We start from the raw sequence: 22,491 nt of genomic DNA on the forward strand, positions 1-22,491 counted from the left end.
ACATGAGTTTTCATCTCTCCACCCTACAATACCAATTTACTTGCTGCCTGCTGTCCATTGAGTAAACCAATGCTACATCATTTATTAAGTTTTTGTTGTGTTGCTGTTATGACAGAACCACTTCACATTGCTTGAACTTAGTAAGTACTTAATACTTTTTAAATAAGTGAAGGAATGTGTTAGATTCATGAATATTCATGAGTATATACAGTTATCCAGGCACTGAATTAAATGCCTTCTATAGATTATATAATATTCACAACCACACAGCCAGACATGTGGCTTATGCCTGTAATCCCAGTGTTTTGGGAGTCCAAGGCAGGAAGTTCATTTGAGGCCACAAGTTCAAGACCTGCTTGGGCAAACTAGGGAGACCCCCATCTCTACAAAAAAACTTAAGAGATAATAATATTTACAATTACCCAGTGAAACAGGTACTTTCCCTATTTTATAGACATGGGAACTGAAGCATACATTAAATAACCTCTCTCAAGGACACTAGTGAGTAATGGGGCAAGACTCAAACCCAAGTCTTTTGAACTCCAGAACCTGAGCTCTTAAACATGTCTCCATGGCGTCTGCATGTAGAAGAGATCCTTGCAGTTACAAAGTCCTTTTTAATCTTTCTTATCTATATTAAGAAACATCACATACACCAAGGTGCAGTGGCTCACACTTGTAATCCCAACACTTTGGGAGGCCAAGACAAGTGGATCACTTGAGGCCAAGAGTTCAAGACCAGCCTGGACAACATGGCAAGACGCTATTTCTACAAAAAAAAAAAAAAAAAAAAAAAGCAAAAACTAGCCAGGTGTGGTGGTGCATATCTGTAGTCCTAGGGACTCAGGACTCAGGAGGTAGAGGCAAGAGGATCACTTTAGCCTAGGAGTTCAAGGCTGCGGTGACCTATGATTGCCACTGCACTCCAGCCTGGGGACAGAACAAGACTCTGTCTCGAAGCAAAAACAAAAACATCATATACTGCATCTGCTCAAAGATATGAGAAGCTACACATCCAAATTATATCCCTGAGGATCAAAAAAAGAATCAGGTAAAATGTTTGTAACTTATTCATGCCATTAAGATATTTTAAATTTTATTTTTCATGAAATTATTAACAATTTAAATACATAAAAATTTAGAATTTACTGTAAATTTCCAAAAACAATGCTTCTCACCTGTGTTTTCATCTTAATCTCCCGAATAGTCTGGTAACATTGATGGATAATAGAAATTCTGATCTCTACTTAACTGGTTTTTGTAAACTGAGGAAATCATGCACATATCTGTGTAGTCACAAATCAGTGTAAGTATTGGAAATAAAAACATGACTGTGATTACTACCACAGATCTGTTTTCCAGGCCAGATTTTCAAATAAATGAAACAACCAGGAGTTGGATCAGGGCACCAACCTGGGTTTGGAGTCAGGTGCCCAGTATCAGAGGAGAAGCAGGTGCAGTCCTAGGAAGTCAGAGACACAGGAGAATGGAGTCTAATTGTGTTCAATACCTTTTCACAGACAAGAGAACTCTTGGGATTGATTCAGCTCCGAAACAGCATTTTCCAGATAATTACAGTGGCATACGGAGCTCCAGGAAAAAGGAAGTGAGAAAAAGAACAGGTGTCTAGTTCACCAATGGCTCACATGACGCTTGGTGGAGTTTTCAAAACATACATGTTGAATGAGTGCATGCATGAACAAATGAAGTCAAAGAAGGGAGCTAATAAAGGCAGAGTAATAAGAAAGATTCTGCAAGCCAGTGAGGGGACAGGGCAGAACCCAGGACAGTGCCTGAGTCCAAGGTGTGGTTAGCCATTTTCTGCAGGTGTGCGCTGGGGAAGGGTGACCATGGGTGAAGAGGCTGCCCAGTGAAGTCATGCACTCTGGAGGTCAGTACACTCGCACTCAGAGGAGCCCCTGTTATTCGTGAGGTCTAGCAGGAACAGAGAGGACAGTCTGGGGCTTTTGGTATACCATATGGTGCATTTGCTCCAATCTCCTTTTCCAAATTCTCCTCTGGCCAAGTCACGGGTCCATGTCCACCCACTGTTTCTTGACCCCCACAGCACACCTGCCACTAGAGCACCTGCAGTTGAAACTTCCAGGGCGTGAAATGTCAACTGCTCTCATTTAAGAATTACAAAAAATTACAAGGAAAGTAGCATCCACCATTGCAACCTTTACAGTACTTAATCAGCTTCATCTTTTTGATGTTTTTGATCACAGATGGTCACTTTTTTTTGAATAAACTAAACATTCGTAGTTCACATATAGCCATTTTATAAAACAGAGGCCACACACTTCTAAGCATCAATACAAGCCTAGATGGGCAAGAAGCTTATGGCCCTAATGTCTAGAACACAGATGGGTGATAAACTCTTCCAAGAAAAGTGAGGATTGGAATCTTGCATAGAGCGTGTCTCCAGGAGCCTGGGAGCACTGACAAAGCACATGGCCTGGGAACTAGGTAGGGAATCTCTGTCCTTAAAGGAGTGGGCACCCCCACCTCCAACCACCTCCAGCCCTGATGTGGGTTTATCTCCATGAGGGACTCATGGAAAGAGAAAAGACTGTGAAGCACAGAATTCTCCCAGTCAGCTGATTTTTTAGTTTTTTTTTTTAACAAATTAATAAACCCCTTTTGAAATGTCTTTGCTGTCATCCACCGTGTATTAGGTGTCGAATAATACCAGTGAATAAAACCTGATTTCTGCTGTCATTTTAGTCTTCCAGAGAAAGCTGTTTCCCCTCTTAAGGGCCGTCTTTGACTTTTTAGAGCAAATGGGTTTTTACTAAAGCCTCAAGCTGTGACTCTATCCTTGACTTAACTCAAGATGTATATTTTACTCTTTTTGAAATCCATCTTGATTCTACAATAATATCTTTCCCAAAAGGAAACAGTCACACGTGTGGCCACGTGTTGTGATATTATGTCCAAGCAAGGTGACTTCTGGCTGTTATTGATGGTGATGCCCTCAATATTCATGTGACCTCATGAACATAAAACTGTGACTTAAGAACATTCACAGGTTATTAAGTCAGTCTGAAGAGTCCAGAAACCAATGCAGATTTTACAGAAGACAGGAACTGAGGACACTGGGTGAACCAGGTATCATTGTCTATAACCGTGGTGATAGGGCCCTGAGAGCCACACAGATAACGTGTTTACCTGTGTTGTGGAATAGACAGTTTTTAAGTAGTAGATTTTGATCTCTGCTCTGTGGACCTCAAGGGTTTTACAAAAAATCAAAATAGAACTTTTGTGGCTAGAAGGGATCTTACTGATCATCTAGTTTATCACCGTTCTACCACGCTAGGGGAGGGGGAAGTCCAACTCTCATTATTTCCTCAAACCAAATGTGAACACTTACAGTTTTAAAACTGTAAATGACATCTCCTTTTCTAGGTATCATGCCATTTTCCTCCCTGCCTCTTCTTTCCTTTAAATACACGATTCTATAGCTGTAAGACATTCCACAAGGTTCCACGCAGTTCTGAAAATACTCAACATTTTCCCATATAGGGGATACCTGATATTTTCACCTTTGACTAGTGTCTTCCAGTGAGCTGAGTCATGGAGTTCCATGAGCTTAGCCACAGTTTAAGCCTCATCTGAAAATTTAGCCAATTCCACAGACCCCTAAGGCATGGCCTGGCCATTCCTGCAGTCATCCCCCTTCTTTCAGCTGCCCCATTCCTGGCCTTGGGTGAACTGGAATGTCACCTTTTGAGTCAATAAAAGTTGAAATTCAGAATTCACGGTTTGAAGTTGTGATTTTTTTTTTTGAGTTGTCTATCAAAAGAGCTCCTAGACTTAGGTGTTCAGACAGAAAAGTATTTGTTCCTATGTTCCTATGGCAAAGTCTCTTTTGACCTTTGCAAATCCCCAGTTTAATCAGCTAGTCATTGACATAATGTATGCAACATGTAAGAATACTCATTCAGTTCATTGCCATGCTTGACAGAAAGCACCCTGAGGCATGCTTCAAATGCCAGCGCACCCCGATGAATAAGACAATGAGAATTAAACAACCTTCTGGCCCTTATCCTGCTGAAAAAAGAAAACGAATTTTGTGTTCATTTTGTAGCTTAAAAGTGTTAATTATATACTTAGTTGAGCACGCTAATTTTCTCTTGTTGCCTATTTAGATTTGAGAACAAAAATAGCTTCATCTATATGAGGTAATAAGATTATGGCTTTCATAACCCAACTTGAGGTCTATTGTTGATATTTGGATAATGCATTCTTTTGTGCTCTTGGACAAGACCAGAAACGTTCCTCTTATTTACCTGCCTTTTTTTTTTTTTCTTACAGAAATTTTTTGATCTGGAAAGAGAGAATGCTTGTGCTACAAAAGAACAAAAGAATCACACCTTTCCTAGGTTAAATCGCAACAAGTACATGGTGACAGATGGAGCAGCTTATATTGGTAGGTGTCAGGGCTGTGAAGCTCCTTGGGTGGGGGTCACCCAGGGAGTGGTAGTCCAGTTGTGCTCCACGGTATCCCCTGGTGAGGAAGCAAGGCCTTGGGAACCACTGCTGGTGAATGAGGGGAAATGGAGATGAGGAAACAGGACGGTAAGGACAGGGAGCTCATCATTCAAATATCTCTTCCATAGCCTGATTTATGTACTAGAAGACATAGAAGATGCCTTTCCATAAATGTTTTCCAGAAATTTTCTGGTCCATTTGCCTCATTGTACAGGCAAGGATGAGAATGGCTCATCAAAGGTGAGTCCTGGCACAGGAAAGAGCAGTGTCATCCCCCTGCCCACAGCACCACAAGCCAGCCTGACATGAGTGATGGGAAGGCAGGCAGTGGAGTGGTTCAGTGCCAAAACTCCCAATGCCCAGCCAATTATCCCATCCCTGCTATCTTCCAAATGTCCCACTCTGTACCATTTAACTTGAGCTCTTCAAACCTCAGTTTTCTCATCTGTAAGATGGGGTTAATAATAGTAACTACTTCATTGGGTGAAGTGTAGAAGAGATAAAATGTGCAAAGTACCTAGCACATAGATAATACCCAATTAATGCTAGCTATTTTTATTATTAAGGTTAAACAGAGACCCAAGGGCTGAAATCATTCTATACTGGTGTAATTATTAACATATCAAACCTATTCTAATTTTCCATGATATATATGAGTCCATGATAACCTTTTAACTAGTACCATCACCGGCAGTTACAACGATCTATCAGAAGGTACATAAATCCAAAAACAGCAGTGTAGTGATTACACTGTACAGATGAAGCAGCAGTCTCAAGGCAGAAAGAAACATGTTCATGGAATATAGAAATACAAAATCTGTATCAATTTCTTTTTTTTCAAATTCAGTGAGTAAAAAATGTACCCTTTTAACTTTGTAAAGCACTTGATTCATTTCTCTTCGCAACATCACCAATAAGGAGGGCAGCTTTTATCATCTGCCGTTTAGAAATGAGGAAACTTGGACCCTAAGACTTGGAGAAATACAGATGTTAGGGGGAAGGAGCTGGGTCTGGCATCCAGGGTCCCCAGTCATCTCACCTGCTGCCTTCCGCCCCTGCAGACACTGCCACTGGCCATGAGGGGGAGTCACTAACTCCCGGACTCAGTGTAAACGTATTCTTTTTCCATTTTCAATATCACATTAGAAAAGAGTATTGGAATATTTTAAAGATGTATATCTGGCTGGGTGCAGTGGTTCACACAAGTAATCCCAGCCACTTTGGGAGGCTGAGGCAGGTGGATCACCTGAGGTCAGGAGTTCAAGACCAGCTTGGCCAACATGGTGAAAACCCGTCGTAACTAAAAAATACCAAAAAAATTTGCTGGACATGGTGGTGGGTGTCTGTAATCCCAGCTACATGGGAGGCCAAGGCAGGGAGAATTGCTTGAATCTGGAACGCAGAGGTTGCAGTGAGCTGAGATCATGCCACTGCACTCCAGCCGGGGTGACAGGGTGGGACTCCTTCTCAAAAAATAAAAATAAAAAACTAAATGGGCCAAAAAAATGTTCCTGTCTGACAGCTTTGAAGAGAGTGGTGGTTCTCCCAGCACACAGATTGAGATCTGAGAACGGACAGACTGCCTCCTCAAGTGGGTCCCTGACCCCCAAGTAGCCTAACTGGGAGGCACCCCCAAGTAGGGGCAGACTGACACCTCACACGGTGGGGTACTCCTCTGAGACAAAACTTCCAGAGGAACGATCAGGCAGCAACATTTGCTGTTCACCAATATCTGCTGTTCTGCAGCCTCCACTGCTGATACCCAGGCAAACAATGTCTGAAGTGGACCTCCAGCAAACTCCAACAGACCTGCAGCTGAGGGTCCTGACTGGCAGAAGGAAAATTAACAAACAGAAAGGACATCCACACCAAAACCCCATCTGTACGTCACCATCATCAAAGACCAAACATAAATAAAACCACGAAGATGGGAAAAAAAGAGAGCAGAAAAACTGAAAATTCTAAAAATCAGAGCACCTCTCCTCCTCCAAAGGAACGCAGCTCCTCACCAGCAATGGAACAAAGCTGGATGGAGAATGACTTTGACGAGTTGAGAGAAGAAGACTTCAGACGATCAAACTACTCCAAGCTAAAGGAGGAAGTTCGAACCCATGGAAAAGGAGTTAAAAACCTTGAAAAAAGATTAGATGAATGGCTAACTACAATAACCAATGCAGAGAAGTCCTTAAAGGACCTGATGGAGTTGAAAACCACGGCATGAGAACTACGTGACGAATGCACAAGCTTCAGTAGCCGATTCGATCAACTGGAAGAAAGGGTATCAGTGATGGAAGATCAGATGAATGAAATGAAGCGAGAAGAGAAGTTTAGAGAAAAAAGAATAAAAAGAAACGAACAAAGCCTCCAAGAAATACAGGACTATGTGAAAAGACCAAATCTACGTCTGATTGGTGTACCTGAAAGTGACGGGGAGAATGGAACCAAGTTGGAAAACACTCTGCAGGATATTATCCAGGAGAACTTCCCCAATCTAGCAAAGCAGGCCAACTTTCAAATTCAGGAAATACAGAGAATGCCACAAAGATACTCCTCGAGAAGAGGATCTTTGACAAACCTGACAAAAACAAGAAATGGGGAAAGGATTCCCTATTTAATAAATGGTGCTGGGAAAACTGGCTAGCCATATGTAGAAAGCTGAAACTGGATCCCTTCCTTACACCTTATACAAAAATTAATTCAAGATGGATTAAAGATTTAAATGTTAGACCTAAAACCACAAAAACCCTAGAAGAAAACCTAGGCAATACCATTCAGGACATAGGCATGGGCAAGGACTTCATGTCTAAAACACCAAAAGCAATGGCAACAAATGCCGAAATTGACAAATGGAATCTAATTTAACTAAAGAGCTTCTGCACAGCAAAAGAAACTACCATCAGAGTGAATAGGCAACCTACAGAATGGGAGAAAATTTTTGCAATCTACTCATCTGACAAAGGGCTAATATCCAGAATCTACAAAGAACTCAAACAAATTTACGAGAAAAAAACAACCCCATCAACAAGTGGGCAAAGGATACGAACAGACACTTCACAAAAGAAGACGTTTATGCAGCCAAAAGACACATGAAAAAATGCTCATGATCACTGGCCATCAGAGAAATGCAAATCAAAACCACAATGAGATACCACCTCACACCAGTTAGAATGGCAATCATTAAAAAGTCAGGTAACAACAGGTGCTGGAGAGGATGTGGAGAAATAGCAACACTTTTACACTGTTGCTGGGACTGTAAACTAGTTCAACCCTTGTGGAAGCCAGTGTGGCGATTCCTCAAGGATCTAGAACTAGAAATACCATTTGACCCAGCCATCCTATTACTGGGTATATACCCAAAGGATTATAAATCATGCTGCTATAAAGACACATGCACACGTATGTTTATTGTGGCACTATTCACAATAGCAAAGACTTGGAACCAACCCAAATGTCCAACAATGATAGACTGGATTAAGAAAATGTGGCACATATACACTGTGGAATACTATGCAGCCATAAAAAATGATGAGTTCATATCCTTTGTAGGGACATGGATGAAGCTGGAAACCATCATTCTCAGCAAACTATCACAAGGACAAAAAACCAAACACCACATGTTCTCACTCATAGGTGGGAATTGAACAATGAGAACACTTGGACACAGGAAGGGGAACATCACACACTGGGGGCTGTTGTGGGGAGGGGGAGGGGGGGAGGGATAGCGTTAGGAGATATACCTAATGTTAAATGATGAGTTAATGGGTGCAGCACACCAACATGGCACATGTATACATATGTAACAAACCTGCACGTTGTGCACATGTACCCTAAAACTTAAAATATAATAAAAATAAAAATAAAAAATAAAAGTCCAGACAGTAAATATTTTCAGTTTAGCAGACTAAAAAAAAAAAAAAAGACTTGAAACAAACAAACAACCAAAAAACTAAATAGGCCGGGTATGGTGGCTCACCCTTGTAATCCCAGCACTTTGGGAGGTTGAGGCAGGTGGATCACCTGAGGCCAGGAGTTCAAGACCAGCCTGGGCAACATGGTGAAACCCCGTCTCTACTAAAAATACAAAAATTAGCTGGGTGCGGTGGCATGTGACTGTAATCCCAGCTACTAGGGAGGCTGAGGCAGGGGAATCGCTTGAGTCCAGGAGGCAGAGGTTGCGGTGAACCAAGATTGCACCATTGCACTCCAGCCTGGGTGGCAGAGCAAGACTCCATCTCAAGAGGGAAAGAAAAAGAGAGAGAGAAAGAGAGAGAGAGAGAGATCGATCTTTCGATTGATCGATCCTTCTGACCTTCTGGTGGTGCTCCAATATGAGAATATTGACTGGGTGCGGTGGCTCACGCCTGTAATCCCAGCACTTTGGGAGGCCAAGGCAGGCAGATCACGAAGTCAGTAGATTGAGACCATCCTGGCTAACATGGTGAAACCCCATCTCTACTAAAAATACAAAGAATTAGCTGGGTGTGGTGGCGGGCAACTGTAGTCCCAGCTACTCAGGAGGCTGAGGCAGGAGAATGGCATGAACTCGGGAGGCGGAGCTTGCAGTGAGCCAAGATGGTGCCACTGCACTCCAGCCTGGGCGACAGAGTGAGAGTCCTCTGTCTCAAAAAAAAAGAAAAAAAAAAGAGAGAGAATATTATTTCATTCCTGTTGTCACTCTCAGTGACCCAAAACGTGATTATTTTGATTTTTCTCATGTGCACCAACTTATGGAGAGTAATATGAAATCAGCTGCAAGTGATTAAAAACAACCCCAAAATCATTTAATAAAAATGGGAACTTTTGGCTTAATCATCAGGGAACCCAGGGATGGTTCAGGTTTTAGGCACGACAGGATTGAGGGACTCAAATCTAGATATTTTACATGTGGAGTTTACTTAAAGTAAGATGTTGTGTGTCCATTCAGCAGTGACTTGTACCTGTATCTAAATGTTCTTTTGTGGGAATTTTTTTTAAAAAGGAGATGAGGGCTTAAAAATTAAAATTAAAAAAATAAATACCTGAAACCAGGAATTTTTTAAAAATGTACTTTTGATGAATTAAATGTTTTAAGCCGGACGTGGTGGCTCACACCTGTAATCCCAGCACTTTGGGAGTCTGAGGCGGGTGGATCATCTGAGGTCAGGAGTTGGAGACCAGCCTGGCCTACATGGTGAAACCTTGTCTGTACTAAAAATACAAAATTAGCTGGGTATCGTGGCACATGCCTGTCCTCCTAGCTACTCAGGAGGCTGAGACAGGAGAATCGCTTGAACCTGGGAGACAGAGGCTGCAGTAAGCCAAGATCCCACCAGTGCACTCCAGCCTGGGGAAGACAGAGCAAGACTCCATCTCTAAATAAATAAATAGGCTGGATGCGATGGCTCACGCTTATAATTCCAGCGCTTTGGGAGGCTGAGGTGGGTGGATCACGAGGTCAGGAGATAGAGACCATCCTGGTAACACTGTGAAACCCCATCTCTACTAAAAATACAAAATATTAGCCAGGCGTGATGGCGGGCACCTGTAGTCCCAGCTACTCAGGAGGCTGAGGCAGGAGGATCGCTTGAACCTGGGAGGTGGAGGTTGCAGTGAGCCGAGATTGTGCCACTGCACTCCAGCCTGGGCAACAGAGCGAGACTCTGTTCTCAATAAAATATTAAAAAATAATAAATATATATTTTAGAGTGAGACAAACCTATATTTGAATTCCAGCACTGACACTTACAAGCTGAAAAATGGTAGACAGTCACATAATCTCTGTAAGCCTCTATTTTCTAATCTGTAAACTGGGGATAATAGCACCCACCCTTCAGTGGTGCTATGAGGCTTAAACAAGATAGTGTATGAAGAGCTCCTAACACTGTCTCCGATCTATCCATATCTTTAGGAAATATTGATTCCTGGCTCTCTCCTTTCTTCTTCCCTCTATAATACATTTTTAAATGAGTGAATTTTACACATAATATTTTAGCAAAATGTTAATTCCCTAGACTGAAGCATAGTTCTAGTATAAAAATACTCAACCCTAGAAGAAAAAAAAAATCCATCAATAATTTAAATAATTATCAGCATGTTCTGATCTCCTAAGTCATCACTGAGATACTTGTTGAGAACGCAGAGTTGAGAAAAATCCACAGTGGATCTTGCATGGAATCACTGCTCCACTAAGTTTTCACAAGACTTACAGAAGAATCCCCAAACAGTGTCATCTCTCTAATTTTGAAATCTCCAGGGTACATTTGAGTCAAGCTCTGCAAACTTGTCTAGAAGATGGTTTGAAGAATTGGAGGACTGACAAGGGGGTAGCGGGTGGATGGAAGGCACTCAAAAGTCCCCTGAAGGCCCATGCACCTTCCCAGCGAGCTCTCTTGCAACCTCATCATCATGTCCCTCTGGGTGACACTACAGTTCTCCTGGCAACTGGGGCCTCAGCATGCATTTTTGGAAGCTGCAGTGGTAGTCTCAAAAAAAAAAGCTGGATGAAATTGCATCCCAATTGAAAAAACACTGAAGCATATATGTGATTTTGAAGTCAAGCCAGACGGTCAGGAAGTGAAAGGTAGAAGAGCATGATCACAAAGGTGCAGGAATTCCTTTATCGGCCTGTGAAAGCTTTCCAGAGCCATGATTCCTGAGATGAGCCTAATTAAAGCTTTTGAGCATCAGTAAAGATGCCGGATCTTGGCTCAATCCATTGAATTTGAAGGAAAAAAAAAGCTGTTATTTCATAGAATAAGCCTTCAAAATCTTGTCACCTCTCTCCATCATTTTCCCCCTGCCTCAGGCTGCCCCCGAAGCATATTTCCATGTATATTTCCTTCAGAGAGAGTGGTCTGCACATGCACGGAGCAGAATTCTCAATGTGGCCGTGATGCTCCTGACCTCGGGGGTCGACATTGTAGTCCAGGGAGAAGCACACAATTCTTAGCACAAAGGATACCTTTAGGATCAGAGGCAACATGGAGTACAAGTAAAGGGTGGACCCCGGAGTCAGACCTGGCTTTGAACCTCAGCTCTAATATTTTTCTATTCCCGCTTTGGACAAATTACTTAACCGTTCTGTGCCTTGATTTCCTCATCAATACGATGGAGTTTGTATTACCACCTCAGAGGACGGCAGTGAAGACTGAAGAAATAATGTAATTAGATGGTATATTGACTGCCCTTGTTACAGTGCCTGGCAACAGCTGTGGGAATGAGAGTTCAGGGTCATATCCAAAAGCCCTTAAAAGGCATGCAAGACCACAGGAGCCTCTTGCTTACGGAATGAATAGAAGATACTGCCTGGCAGGCGACACCTGAGCAACGCTCAACCCACGGGAGCTACTAATCCCCAGTTTAGAGATCCAGTCCTGTATTTACCTGGCACTGAGCATTTGCACAGAACTGCAGCCTCTGTGCGTAGTCACGTGTCTAAGAGCACACGATCAGAAACGCCACCTTGGCCACGGGGGTCTCTGGGCAGAGACACCAACACAGTATTATGTACCACTTGGAAGACAGTTCACTAATTTATATCAGAAAAAAATTCGTCCAAAGCTATGTCTATCATGAAGCCACTGATAGTACCGTTGTGCTGTTTATTGAGGGGGCAGATGATGGGTTGGGATGAGGGGAGAAGGATAAAGCAAAAGGGGGCAGGTCCCTCTCTCTGCTGATATTTGGTTTAGGGACTTGGTGTCTTAGGCTCTGAGGAATAAACTTTAGGAGTAAAATGAGAGACAAGAAACCACCTTCTGATGTTCCCAGGGGTGCCAAATGGAAAAGGGACTCGGTATGTTCGAGGGCTCCAGAATACAGAGCAGAGACCAAAATACAAAAGCTGCAAAGGAACAGATACTGGCTGTCTCCCAGATGTGCTTTCTTCCAGCAGCTTCTCCCACAGATGACTGCGGGCCCTTGGGCCAGGGGTGCCCAGGGCGACAGATGATCTCAGCGTCTTAGTGATTTCTGCAGCGAAACCTGAGTTGCTGCAGAGGGGACGGAAGGCCAATATCTCCACCTAAAATAAAGCCTGCCAGTTCCCTTTATGGAATCAGCTCTTACCCAAAGAAGAGAACAAAACTGGGAGCTTAGATCAGACCTGGCCTGGTGGTAATTTCGAAGATAATTTTGTCCACCTTGACATGGCTAAATATTTTTTAATGAGAATAATTCCTGGTTTATCATACAGTCTGGCAGACCTGGGTGCACCAGTGATTAGCCATGTGATTAGGCAAATTTATTCACCCCTTTGAGCCTCCCACTCCTCAGCTGTAAAGTGGAAGTAAGTCCCACCAACCATATAAATAATGTATATAAATACCAAGTAGAAGCTGGTTCCGGTGGTTGCACCTGTACTCACAGCTACTTAGGAGGCTGAGGTGGGAGGATCACTTGAGCTCAAGAGTTCAAGGCTACAATGAGCTATGGTCAGGTCCCTGCACTCTAGCCTGGGCAACAGAGAGAGATCCTGCCTCTAAAAATAAATAAATCAGGCCCGGTGCAGTGGCTCACGCTTGTAATCCCAGCACTTTAGGAGGCCGAGATGGGTGGATCACTTGAGGTCAGGAGTTCGAGACCAGCCTGGCCAATATGGTGAAACCCCGTCTCTACTAAAAATACAAAAAATTAGTGGGGCATTGTGGTGGGCTCCTGTAATCCCAGTTACTCAGGAGGCTGAAGCAGAGAATTGCTTGAACCCGGGAGGCAGAGGTTGCAGTGAGCCAAGATTGTACCACCGCATTCCAGCCTGGGCAACAGAGCAAGACTATCTCAAAAAAAAAAAAAGAAAAGAAAAGAAAAAGAAGAATAAAGCTACTCAGCTACAGAGTAGGGCAACCACAGAAAGCAAGTGGAGGGATGTGGTGTGTTTTTCTTATATAGGAGTCTTATCTATGTAAAAGCTAAACTAAGCTGTGTCTATGTGTGAGTGAGCTGACAGCATGACAAAATTTATTATTCTGTCGATTTAAAGAAAACATTCTTGGTGTAATGACATTCTAGTGTGTAAGTACATCGAAGCATAACTATAGCTATCCCGAAAGCACATACTGTTATGGGTATTGGGACATCTGGACTTTCCACTTCTGTAGGACTGTATCCTTTGGGGTATCTTTAGGCTGTTTTCTCAACTGTAAACATCTATGACCATGGTTGTGACTGGCAAGGAACATGCCTTGTTAGTCTCAAGATGGAGCTGAACTGAAAATGGCATTACTCTAGCTCTCCAAGGCTGCTGCTTCCCCCACACCTTGAAGATGGACTACATGGGAGTGGCATACACATGATTAGTCTCTTCTAGGGCAGATCCCAGGCTTACTCCTTTGCATGAGCTGAATCGTGTCCCTCCAAAATTCATATGTTGAAGTCCTAACCCCCAGTACCTCAGAATGTAACTCTATTGAGAGACAGGATCTTTAGAGAAATCGTCAAGTTAAAATGAGATCATTAGTGTGGCCCCTAATCTAATATGACCGATGTCCTTGTAAAAAGGGGGAAATTTGGACAGAGACATGCATAGAGGGAAGACAATATGAAGAGACAGAAAATGTCACAGAGACGTCGGGCACAGTGGCTCGTGCCTGTAATCCTAGCATATTGGGAGGCTGAGGTGGGAGGATCGCATGAACCCAGGAGTTCAAGACCAGCCTGAGCAACACAGCAAGACCCCATCTCTATTTAAAAATTTAAAAAAGGAACCAAAAAGAATAAATAAATAAAAAGAAAATAGAAAATGTCCATCTACAAGCCACAGAAAAAGGTCTGGAACAGATCCCTCCTCACAGTTCTCAGAAGGAATCAACCCTCCCAACACCTGGATTTTGTCTCCAGAACCGTGAGACAATACATTTCTGTAGTTTCAGCCACCCAATCTGTGGAACTTTGCTATGGCAGCCCTAAAAACACGAATACACCACGTAACACGGGCAGTCATACTTGAGAGGCTGTTCTCATAGCACCTGCCCCACTTCCTGGGGCCAAGGGGCCGGATCCTGGGTCTGGGAAATGATTTCTAGTCCAATCGAGTGTTTGTTAGGAACTGAGTCTCCTCTGGCTTCAGCGTTTTCTTTGATGTGAAAGCTTCAGGGACTTATAATTAGAATCCCTCATTTGTTCACATGGATTAGATGTTGTCTCTTTGAGAAGGTAGTAATTACTCACAGGATTTTTAAATGAATCCCTATATATTTTAAATGTTGCTGTATTTAGTGTGGCTTGTGAATGTCAATAAGAAATAACATTTACAAGAAAGAACAGCAGATTCCTTGTTTTGAGTTTCCACCGGAGCAAAGCTGAAGAAAATGCCAAAATAATATGCAAATATTAATATGCCATATGTAAGACTTCTTGGATTTTTTTTTCGGAGCTGTCAACACAATTCAGCCTCTCCGTTGTTATTCCTGGATGTTGATGATTTTTAATAGAATCCACTCTGAATTTCATTATATTGGGTATGTTCCCAGTGGACTCTAACTCCTCAACATTATTTCTTTGTTTGTTTGCAGGAAATTTTGATTGGGTAGGGAATGATTTCACCCAGAATGCTGGCACGGGCCTTGTTATCAACCAGGCAGATGTGAGGAACAACAGAAGCATCATTAAGCAACTTAAAGATGTGTTTGAAAGGGACTGGTATTCACCGTATGCCAAAACCTTACAGCCAACCAAACAGCCAAACTGCTCAAGCCTGTTCAAACTCAAACCCCTCTCCAACAAAACTGCCACAGACGACGCAGGTGGAAAGGATCCCCGGAACGTATAACATGATGAAGAAACTGATAGGACAGCTCCGTATTTCATATTTATACATAAAGGACTTGAGGAGAGAAAAAACACTTTAATATGTCTCTTTTTTTAGGGAAAAAGCACACTTATAAAAAATATTCTCTGAACGACACATAATACCTATCTAACAATATCTTAGCGTCGTGTACACTAAAATTAAGACTTTTGTATTTGTTACCTCTGACAGAGAATGTCATTCTGGCGTAGAAGTTAGTTTTTACGTTTGCATACAAATTTTAAGACTTTCATTCCTGCTCCTTTCTAGTTTTAGAACTTTTTCTGCTGACCTACCCGGTCAGTTGTTAGGAAGCTTAGCATGAGGTGGGCTCTTTAACACCATTCTGAGAACTGCTGATTTAGAGAGGAAGGTGAGGATTTTGCCTTGGAGAAGAGACTGATAAAACCAAGTGTTTATTCTTGTAAATCATCTCCAAGACCTACACAGTCAGCTAAGCGTGAATAGCTTACATCTCATGCCAGCCTTCAACACCCTTGAAAAATATCCTTTTCTGTCTTGCTCATTTTCTTCTTATACCGTAAGTTTTATTTGGTATCATTTTCTCTTCTCACAAAATGTTCCTATTATATAGCATTTTCTGTATTCACCTCAACATTACTTCTAACTATGATAACATCTTTTGAAACATACAAATTTTTCAGAATGGATACTAAGTGGAAATAGCAGTCTTTCATTTTCACCTTTCAACTGAATCCTTTTTTCCCCTACCGAATTGGTATTTTAAAAAAAATCACAGTCAGCAATATGTATCCTTTCTCTCAAGCTCAGAAAAATTATGTAGCCACCTGCTAATATCCAGCAAGCTATCAAGTCTGCATTTTGGGAATAAAGTAGTTTTTCACATTTTTGTTCAGTTTATGGTATTATAAAGGAAAAATCTCTATGCGTCAGTGGATTTTAATTTCTTTAGAATCATTATGCTGTTAAGAGTATGCCAGCAAACATTTCTAGAGCTATTTAATATACCTTCTGCTATTTAATATACCAAATGCTTTTCAGAGAAATGCAATTTAAATACTGTGCTTAACATATTTTACTAAGAAACAGAAATATTGAATTATTGTTCTATAACGTAATCGTGTGTTGTTGTTTTATATCTATACAATATATACCCCTGTATTAATGGAGACCATTGCTACACTAGGGAGAGGCATGGCCTCTTCAGAGTCCACAGCAGGTGGCCGGGATGTCCAGTTCCAATGTTGTTCCCGACTCTGTGACTCAAAGCGGAGCCCCTCACTGCTTGGCCTCAGGCTTCTCTTGGTAATGTAGACGGTAATAACTCACCTACCTCGCAAGGATGTTGTCACGGTAGGAAATATTTATAACTTGTTTTGAAATCAAAAGAACCTATATAAATGCTAAGCATTATAATATATAATCTTTTTCTTGAAATAAACTTTGTCATATCTTGATAGAATCAACACCAGGTCCTCCCCAAGAATCCACAAAGGAAAACAAATTCACAGCTTCCTGTTGCAAATGTGGATGAAAAGAAAACAGCCCCACAGAAACCCGGTGGAGATCTGGATTGTCAACATTTCAATAGAACATTGCGTTGGGCTGCTTTGGCACGAATAACATCAACACAAAACTAGACATCGTGCTAGAGCTGGTTCTTCAGGACCATAATATACATGTATTTTCAGAGCAAGGAAACACTCAGTTATTCTTTTTCATTTCTGGAGACTTGATTTCTAAATCCCAAAAGAGTGATCGAGGAGCCTGTGAATCTTATCCAATGGATTTACTTAATATAGAATGGCTATGTTGGTTATCCAGTGAGTGATCACATTACTTCCCTTCTTGTTATTTGCAAGTATTGCTTCACTAGATATTTAACCAGTTGATCAAGAGAGCTGGAAGGAAACTGTATTTTTAAGGGCAGCATGGTTTTATGACTAATTGGGAGATTCTCCCTGAAATTCTTCATCAATAATAGCCAGTCCCTAAGACTCTAAATATTTACCATATACACAATCCATATTTGAGTTGGGAGTTATAACTCTGCCAGTCATCCCAATAAAGTAAACGTGGCTTTGGTGATGATTTTAAAAAGAAAGCAGGCTGGGTGCGGTGGCTCACGCCTGTCACCCCAGCGCTTCGGGAGGCCAAGGCAGGAAGATTGCTTGAGGCCAGGAGTTTGAGACCAGCCTGGGTAGCATAGCAAGATCCTGCCTCTAAAAATAAATAAATACAGAAAGGAAAGAAGGAATCAGAGTAGGAGTGGAGACAAACCTACCAAGTTCACACTCAGACAAAAGCGGCCTGAGTTGGTTTTAAAAAGGACATCTAAATGGAGAAAAAAACAAACAAACTAAAATTTGTTAGTTCTCAAGTTGTCCCCTGAAGTATTCATCCACAGCCATGGGACACTCATAGGCTTGGTGTCATGGGGCCCCTTCACTGTCACTATCTGCTGTATGTGCTACGAGAAGAGAATGTCATCCATTACGGAATGACCATCATTGCCATTTCCTTTTGAGGCCTGGCAAAATGCTACCACCAGGAGCTGCATCCCGGGCTTTTCTGCCAAGCAGCAGCAGCAGATGCCTACCAGACACAGCAAGCCCCTAATCAGGGGAGTCTGGGCAGCGGTGGTGACTCCATGGGGCCACACTGTCCTTCTGTGGCAGCCAGAAAAGTGACCCCCATACCAAGAGTGTCAGAAATGGGTTCATGTCTCCCAAGAGAACATTTCATTCTGCAGAACTTTCTTTCATTTGGATGCTTTAGCTATCCCTCTAGAGATGGCTTTCCTTTCTTTTAGACTTGTTTCTGTGCTAAACAAACTATCAACCTCCATTCCCCCCACCCCGAAATATCCCAGGAATTACTTTCCAGGAGGGAAAGAATGCAAAACAAAAACACGTTAATTTGACATCCTCTGGTGGATGTCCATGCCAGAAATTATGAGGAGCAGGGTGACTACTACCCATTAACATTCCTGGATTTATTTCCCAAGAGGCAAAAAGGAAAACAAACACAATTAGAGACTATATCTTGGATTTCAGAACCACTAACACTAACTTAGTGCCTTATGTATCCTCAAGTGTTGATTTTAAACAATGATTTATTCTATGAGAACACTTCTCTCTCCTGTGGAATTCAAGATGACCTTCCGATGGGCCTACCAGTTGAAAACTTCCATTTGAGCAATGACAGTTTTTATGCTGCCTGTTCTCTTCCCAAGCCCCATCACCTTTATCTGCCCCCCCAAATCAAATCATTGCACACACCATCAAAGATCAATACTGTGGGCCTCCACTGCATTGTCACTGGCCACCAGCCTATCAAATAATTGAATCTCTGCTTGTCCAACCATTGGAGAGGAAGTGGAAGAGTGAGATGACATCCATGCTTTGTAAACAACAAGCTTTAGGTACCTGAACCTGATAGAAACAAGGAATGCTGAAAATGTCCCCACTGACTTAAAAGAATGCTGTAAAGAGATGCTTCGCAGACTTCCTAGGTCCTGTGGCACAGAGAATGAAAACTAGCGTCTTTAACAAGTCAAAGCAGACAAAGAAACAAAAGGTCTGCGGATACACTTTGCATCTGTGTAACTCTGGGCACCATTCGGGCCCTCTCTGTGCTACTGTTTGTCTCATGTCTGAGTGGTTCTTAGTGAGAGGGGTCTGATCACATTTTTGGTTGATCTCACCCTTTGAAAAATGTGGGGGATTTTTTTGAAATGCAGTTAATGGTTTGTTACAAGTGCCTCGATGAACCTGGGATTGATAGAAGCTCATTTCCCACCAGCCTGTGGCTATACTCAGTGACTCTGATTCATTCTGTTTCTTTTTAGGAACTTTTATTGAACTAAATTCCAAGGGGGGAGAAAAGACCATAAGAATTTCTTGATAAGATCAGATCCAGGGTCCATCTGTCTCAGGAATTCTATCCTACAATTAACTTTTTTTTTTCCCATACGTATGACCCCTGGTGTGTGTTTCTGTGTCCAAAATTCATTTCATTATTTTTAACTTTAGGAATGTAAAACGCTGCCATTACTTGCATAGAACAGCCACTTCCTATAATGAAAGATACTTTGTTATTGTTTATTCAAACTCAGTCCTTACAAACAGCCCCATATATTGTGGACAAATGTTTCATTCTTTTATCTTTCTGTACTTGTTCCCAATGAACTGGTGTGCTTTATTATACACCTTTTAAAGGCAAAATTAATATAACTTCCATTTGGCCCAAGGTAAAAAATTTTCCAATTTGATTTGGATTAGCATCTTTCATTTTCCTTTTATATGTTGTTAACAAAATAGCTGCTTACCATTTTCACCTTATTGACTTAAATTGACGGAGGCTTTTGAATAGCCCTGACATCAACCCCAGTTCGCAGCCTGTCTTTCTCATTTGAGAGAATTCCCATCTTTGGCTGAATTATGAAGATGCTGCTTTATACAGTGACTCAATGGGTATTCCTCAGAAGTTTCTTGAAGATGTAAAAATGAAATTTTCTTATTTTTGACCCATTAGCAGTCTTGTATTTACAAAGTTCTAAAACTTCACTGGTCATTTACGCTTCTTTTGGCAATTTGAAAAAAAAAAGTTATATTTAATAGACTATTACACATTTTCTTTTGCTATGTTCAACTACTAAACTTCTAATTCTGTTACAAAAGGTATCTTGAATTTTTAATGTTCCTTTATGTAAATAGCATAAACTTGTACCTGGACATATCTATATTATTAACCTTAAGATCCCTAAATAAATGGGTTTGATAAAGGGTTGAATATGGGGGAATCATTAAAATTCTCAAACCTTTCGTAAAACCAGATGCTCAGTTTTTTCAGAAGTAAATATTAGATGGCTTTTTCATACTGTGAGATGAGGCATTTCTTTTTCTCCTCAAGCTGATCTCAGAAAGAAATCAGTCTCTCATCAGTAACCAAGCTGTACTGTGGTAAATTATGAAGAAGGTAGATGCTACTGGTCCAATGGGCCCACTGTTTTGTATATTCACACAAGGAGGCATCTTTGAAACACTATACCTATCTCTTTCTCTAAAAAAAAAAAAAAAAAAAAAAAAAAAAATCATTTCCAATAAATGTTCATTCTGAGTACATTAATTTTTAGTGAGAAAAAGAAACAATCATAGAGACCCCACTAGAGAACCTAGTGTCTGCTCAGCAAACCCATATTGAGGTGTAGAGCATACCTTAACAGCCATCTCAACCAGCTCCCCCAACGTGTAAATTCCCTTCCCATTTGGGCATAGAAGTTGACAGCCTAGAGTGTCAGGATGGCCGAGTGGTCTGAGGCTCCAGACTCAAGGTGAGAAGCTGAAAACCTACTTGAGCCAAACAATTTGGAGTGCTTCATATGGTTCCTTTCTCAAGACCCACACGGGATAAAATTCTGTTGATTTACTAAAGTAATTTGGATTTGAGGCAGTCTTGTCTCTGAAAGGATATGCACAGCATGTAATAAGGTGGGTACTGTTTTCATGAAGAGAATCAATCTGAGAGGCATACTTAAAAAAAAAAACTATCATTGGAGAGGTTAGCAAAGGCTTAAAAGTGAACTTTGAGTTTGTAATAGTCAATAGTATTCTGATTTTATTGGCAGTTTCTGAATGCTACAATTTTGTGTTTTTTAAAAAAAAAATGGGCTAACAGTGTGATGACAGTCATGTACAAGGAGTCCAATTAAATCATAGTAAGGGTGAAGATTATTTGTGATTTATTTTTATATGAGAGATAAATTAGTAAGGAGAAAAGATCTCTTTTTATGAAGTGGATATCTGGCTCTCAAACCCATTCCTTTTGGCTCAGACATTAAAAAATTATTAATTCCCTTATGGACTCTCCTATTCCCCATGGGCGGAAAATTCTGAAAAACAGATGAGACATTCTGAGCCCCTTGCAAGACAAACACAGACGGTTTCTAATTTAGAGTTTTCCCACACAAATGCACAACCAATCTTGGAAATATGACCTCAATTCCCAGGATTAAAAACGTTGAAATTATATGTTACTTTCCAATATAAATGGAGGATGAAGATCTTTAAAGACAACTCAGAAAATCTGATCCAATAACATTCAAGTCAGAGCGTAATCTACAATTTCACTTATTAGTTAAAAAGTGAAGATTAGCTGCTTCTTTAAAAGGGGTGAGTTATTAAAGGCAACATCCTAGAAAATGTAATAACAAGAAGGCAACACCATATTTTCAGCAAAGTTATGGTACTGATAAAGCACTTTGAAAATCCTCTGTAGGAAAATGTCATTGAGAAACAAAGGCTGGTTTGTCTCCAGTGATAAAGCTATCTCTCATTCATATTTCATAGGTGGATCTATAGTTTTCCTGGTGTCTTGGAGAGACCCTACCTCCACAGCTCCTGCAGGAGCAAAACCATGTTTTCTGCCATGTGAGCTCTCTACACTGGCCACAGCTGATTGTACCAAGGTTCAGTACCTGACCCAAAGAGACTCATTTACAGGCCAGAGGGCGGCCTAAGGAATGAAAGTGTACCTAGCAGTGGTATTCTTGTTTGATGGTACCTGGCCCCACCAATCACGGCCCTCTTTTAGGGAGTTTGAATACCAGAAAGTAAATGATGAATAGGAAGCACAGCCAGAATAGACACAGTCACCGTAATGGTGCCTCTGAGAGCAGTGACAGCAGTTACTTCTGCAGTCAAGACAATTTGAGTTCTTGTTGATTCACCATTCTGCTCTTAGCTTACTGGAGAAATACTTGATTCCTGAACAATGAGTCTGGACTTTGTAGATCCTGGGTTGCTTTTTTTTTTTCTTCCTTTCTTATGTATTGACATAAATAAACTCACATTAACTGAAGTAACCTGTGTGTCTGTTCTTTGAAACCTGGAAGGGCCTAACACGATAAAGTGAAAGCTATCCTCGTTTTTAAGAAGCGTGGAAGGAAAAGAGGGAAAAAAAAGAAAACACTGTAGTATACCTTGTTGGGTCGGATAGAGACTCATGTCGGAGATCTCCATGGTGAAGCATGTGGATCCATGCCATAAGGGTTAAATATCAAATCAATAGTAATCAAATGTGTTAGACTCATAAAGTGTGTTTGAAACATTGAGCATGGAAAGTTAGGAAATGACTACATGATAGACATAGAGACTGTTAGAGCTGGGGAGCAGAATTAGAACTCTTGAAGCCCAGACCCACTATTTTTCTATATGAGGAAAATGAGGTGTAGAATACACAGAGTTAAGTAG

The 22,491-nt window shown here is 41.3% G+C and overlaps 1 protein-coding gene across 6 annotated transcripts in view; it reads left to right on the forward strand.

Moving 5' to 3' along the window:
* The window catches only part of PLD5 (phospholipase D family member 5), a 447,689-nt gene extending 425,586 nt beyond the window's left edge, over positions 1–22,103 (forward strand). For 4 of the 6 annotated variants that reach the window (XM_054660981.2, XM_063790086.1, XM_024352940.3 and 1 more), the window contains 2 exons: positions 4,318–4,432; positions 14,982–16,133. In XM_054660981.2, the coding sequence (XP_054516956.1) occupies positions 4,318–4,432; positions 14,982–15,238 (372 nt within the window). In that variant the 3' untranslated portion in view covers positions 15,239–16,133. Of the gene's footprint in view, positions 1–4,317; positions 4,433–14,981 lie in introns of all 6 variants that reach the window. The other 2 variants (XM_514306.9, XM_003308836.6) reach the window with 1 other exon arrangement.
* Positions 22,104–22,491: the final 388 nt, after the last annotated feature.

This window comes from Pan troglodytes, chromosome 1 (assembly GCF_028858775.2).
Source record: "Pan troglodytes isolate AG18354 chromosome 1, NHGRI_mPanTro3-v2.0_pri, whole genome shotgun sequence".
NCBI lineage: Eukaryota > Metazoa > Chordata > Mammalia > Primates > Hominidae > Pan > Pan troglodytes.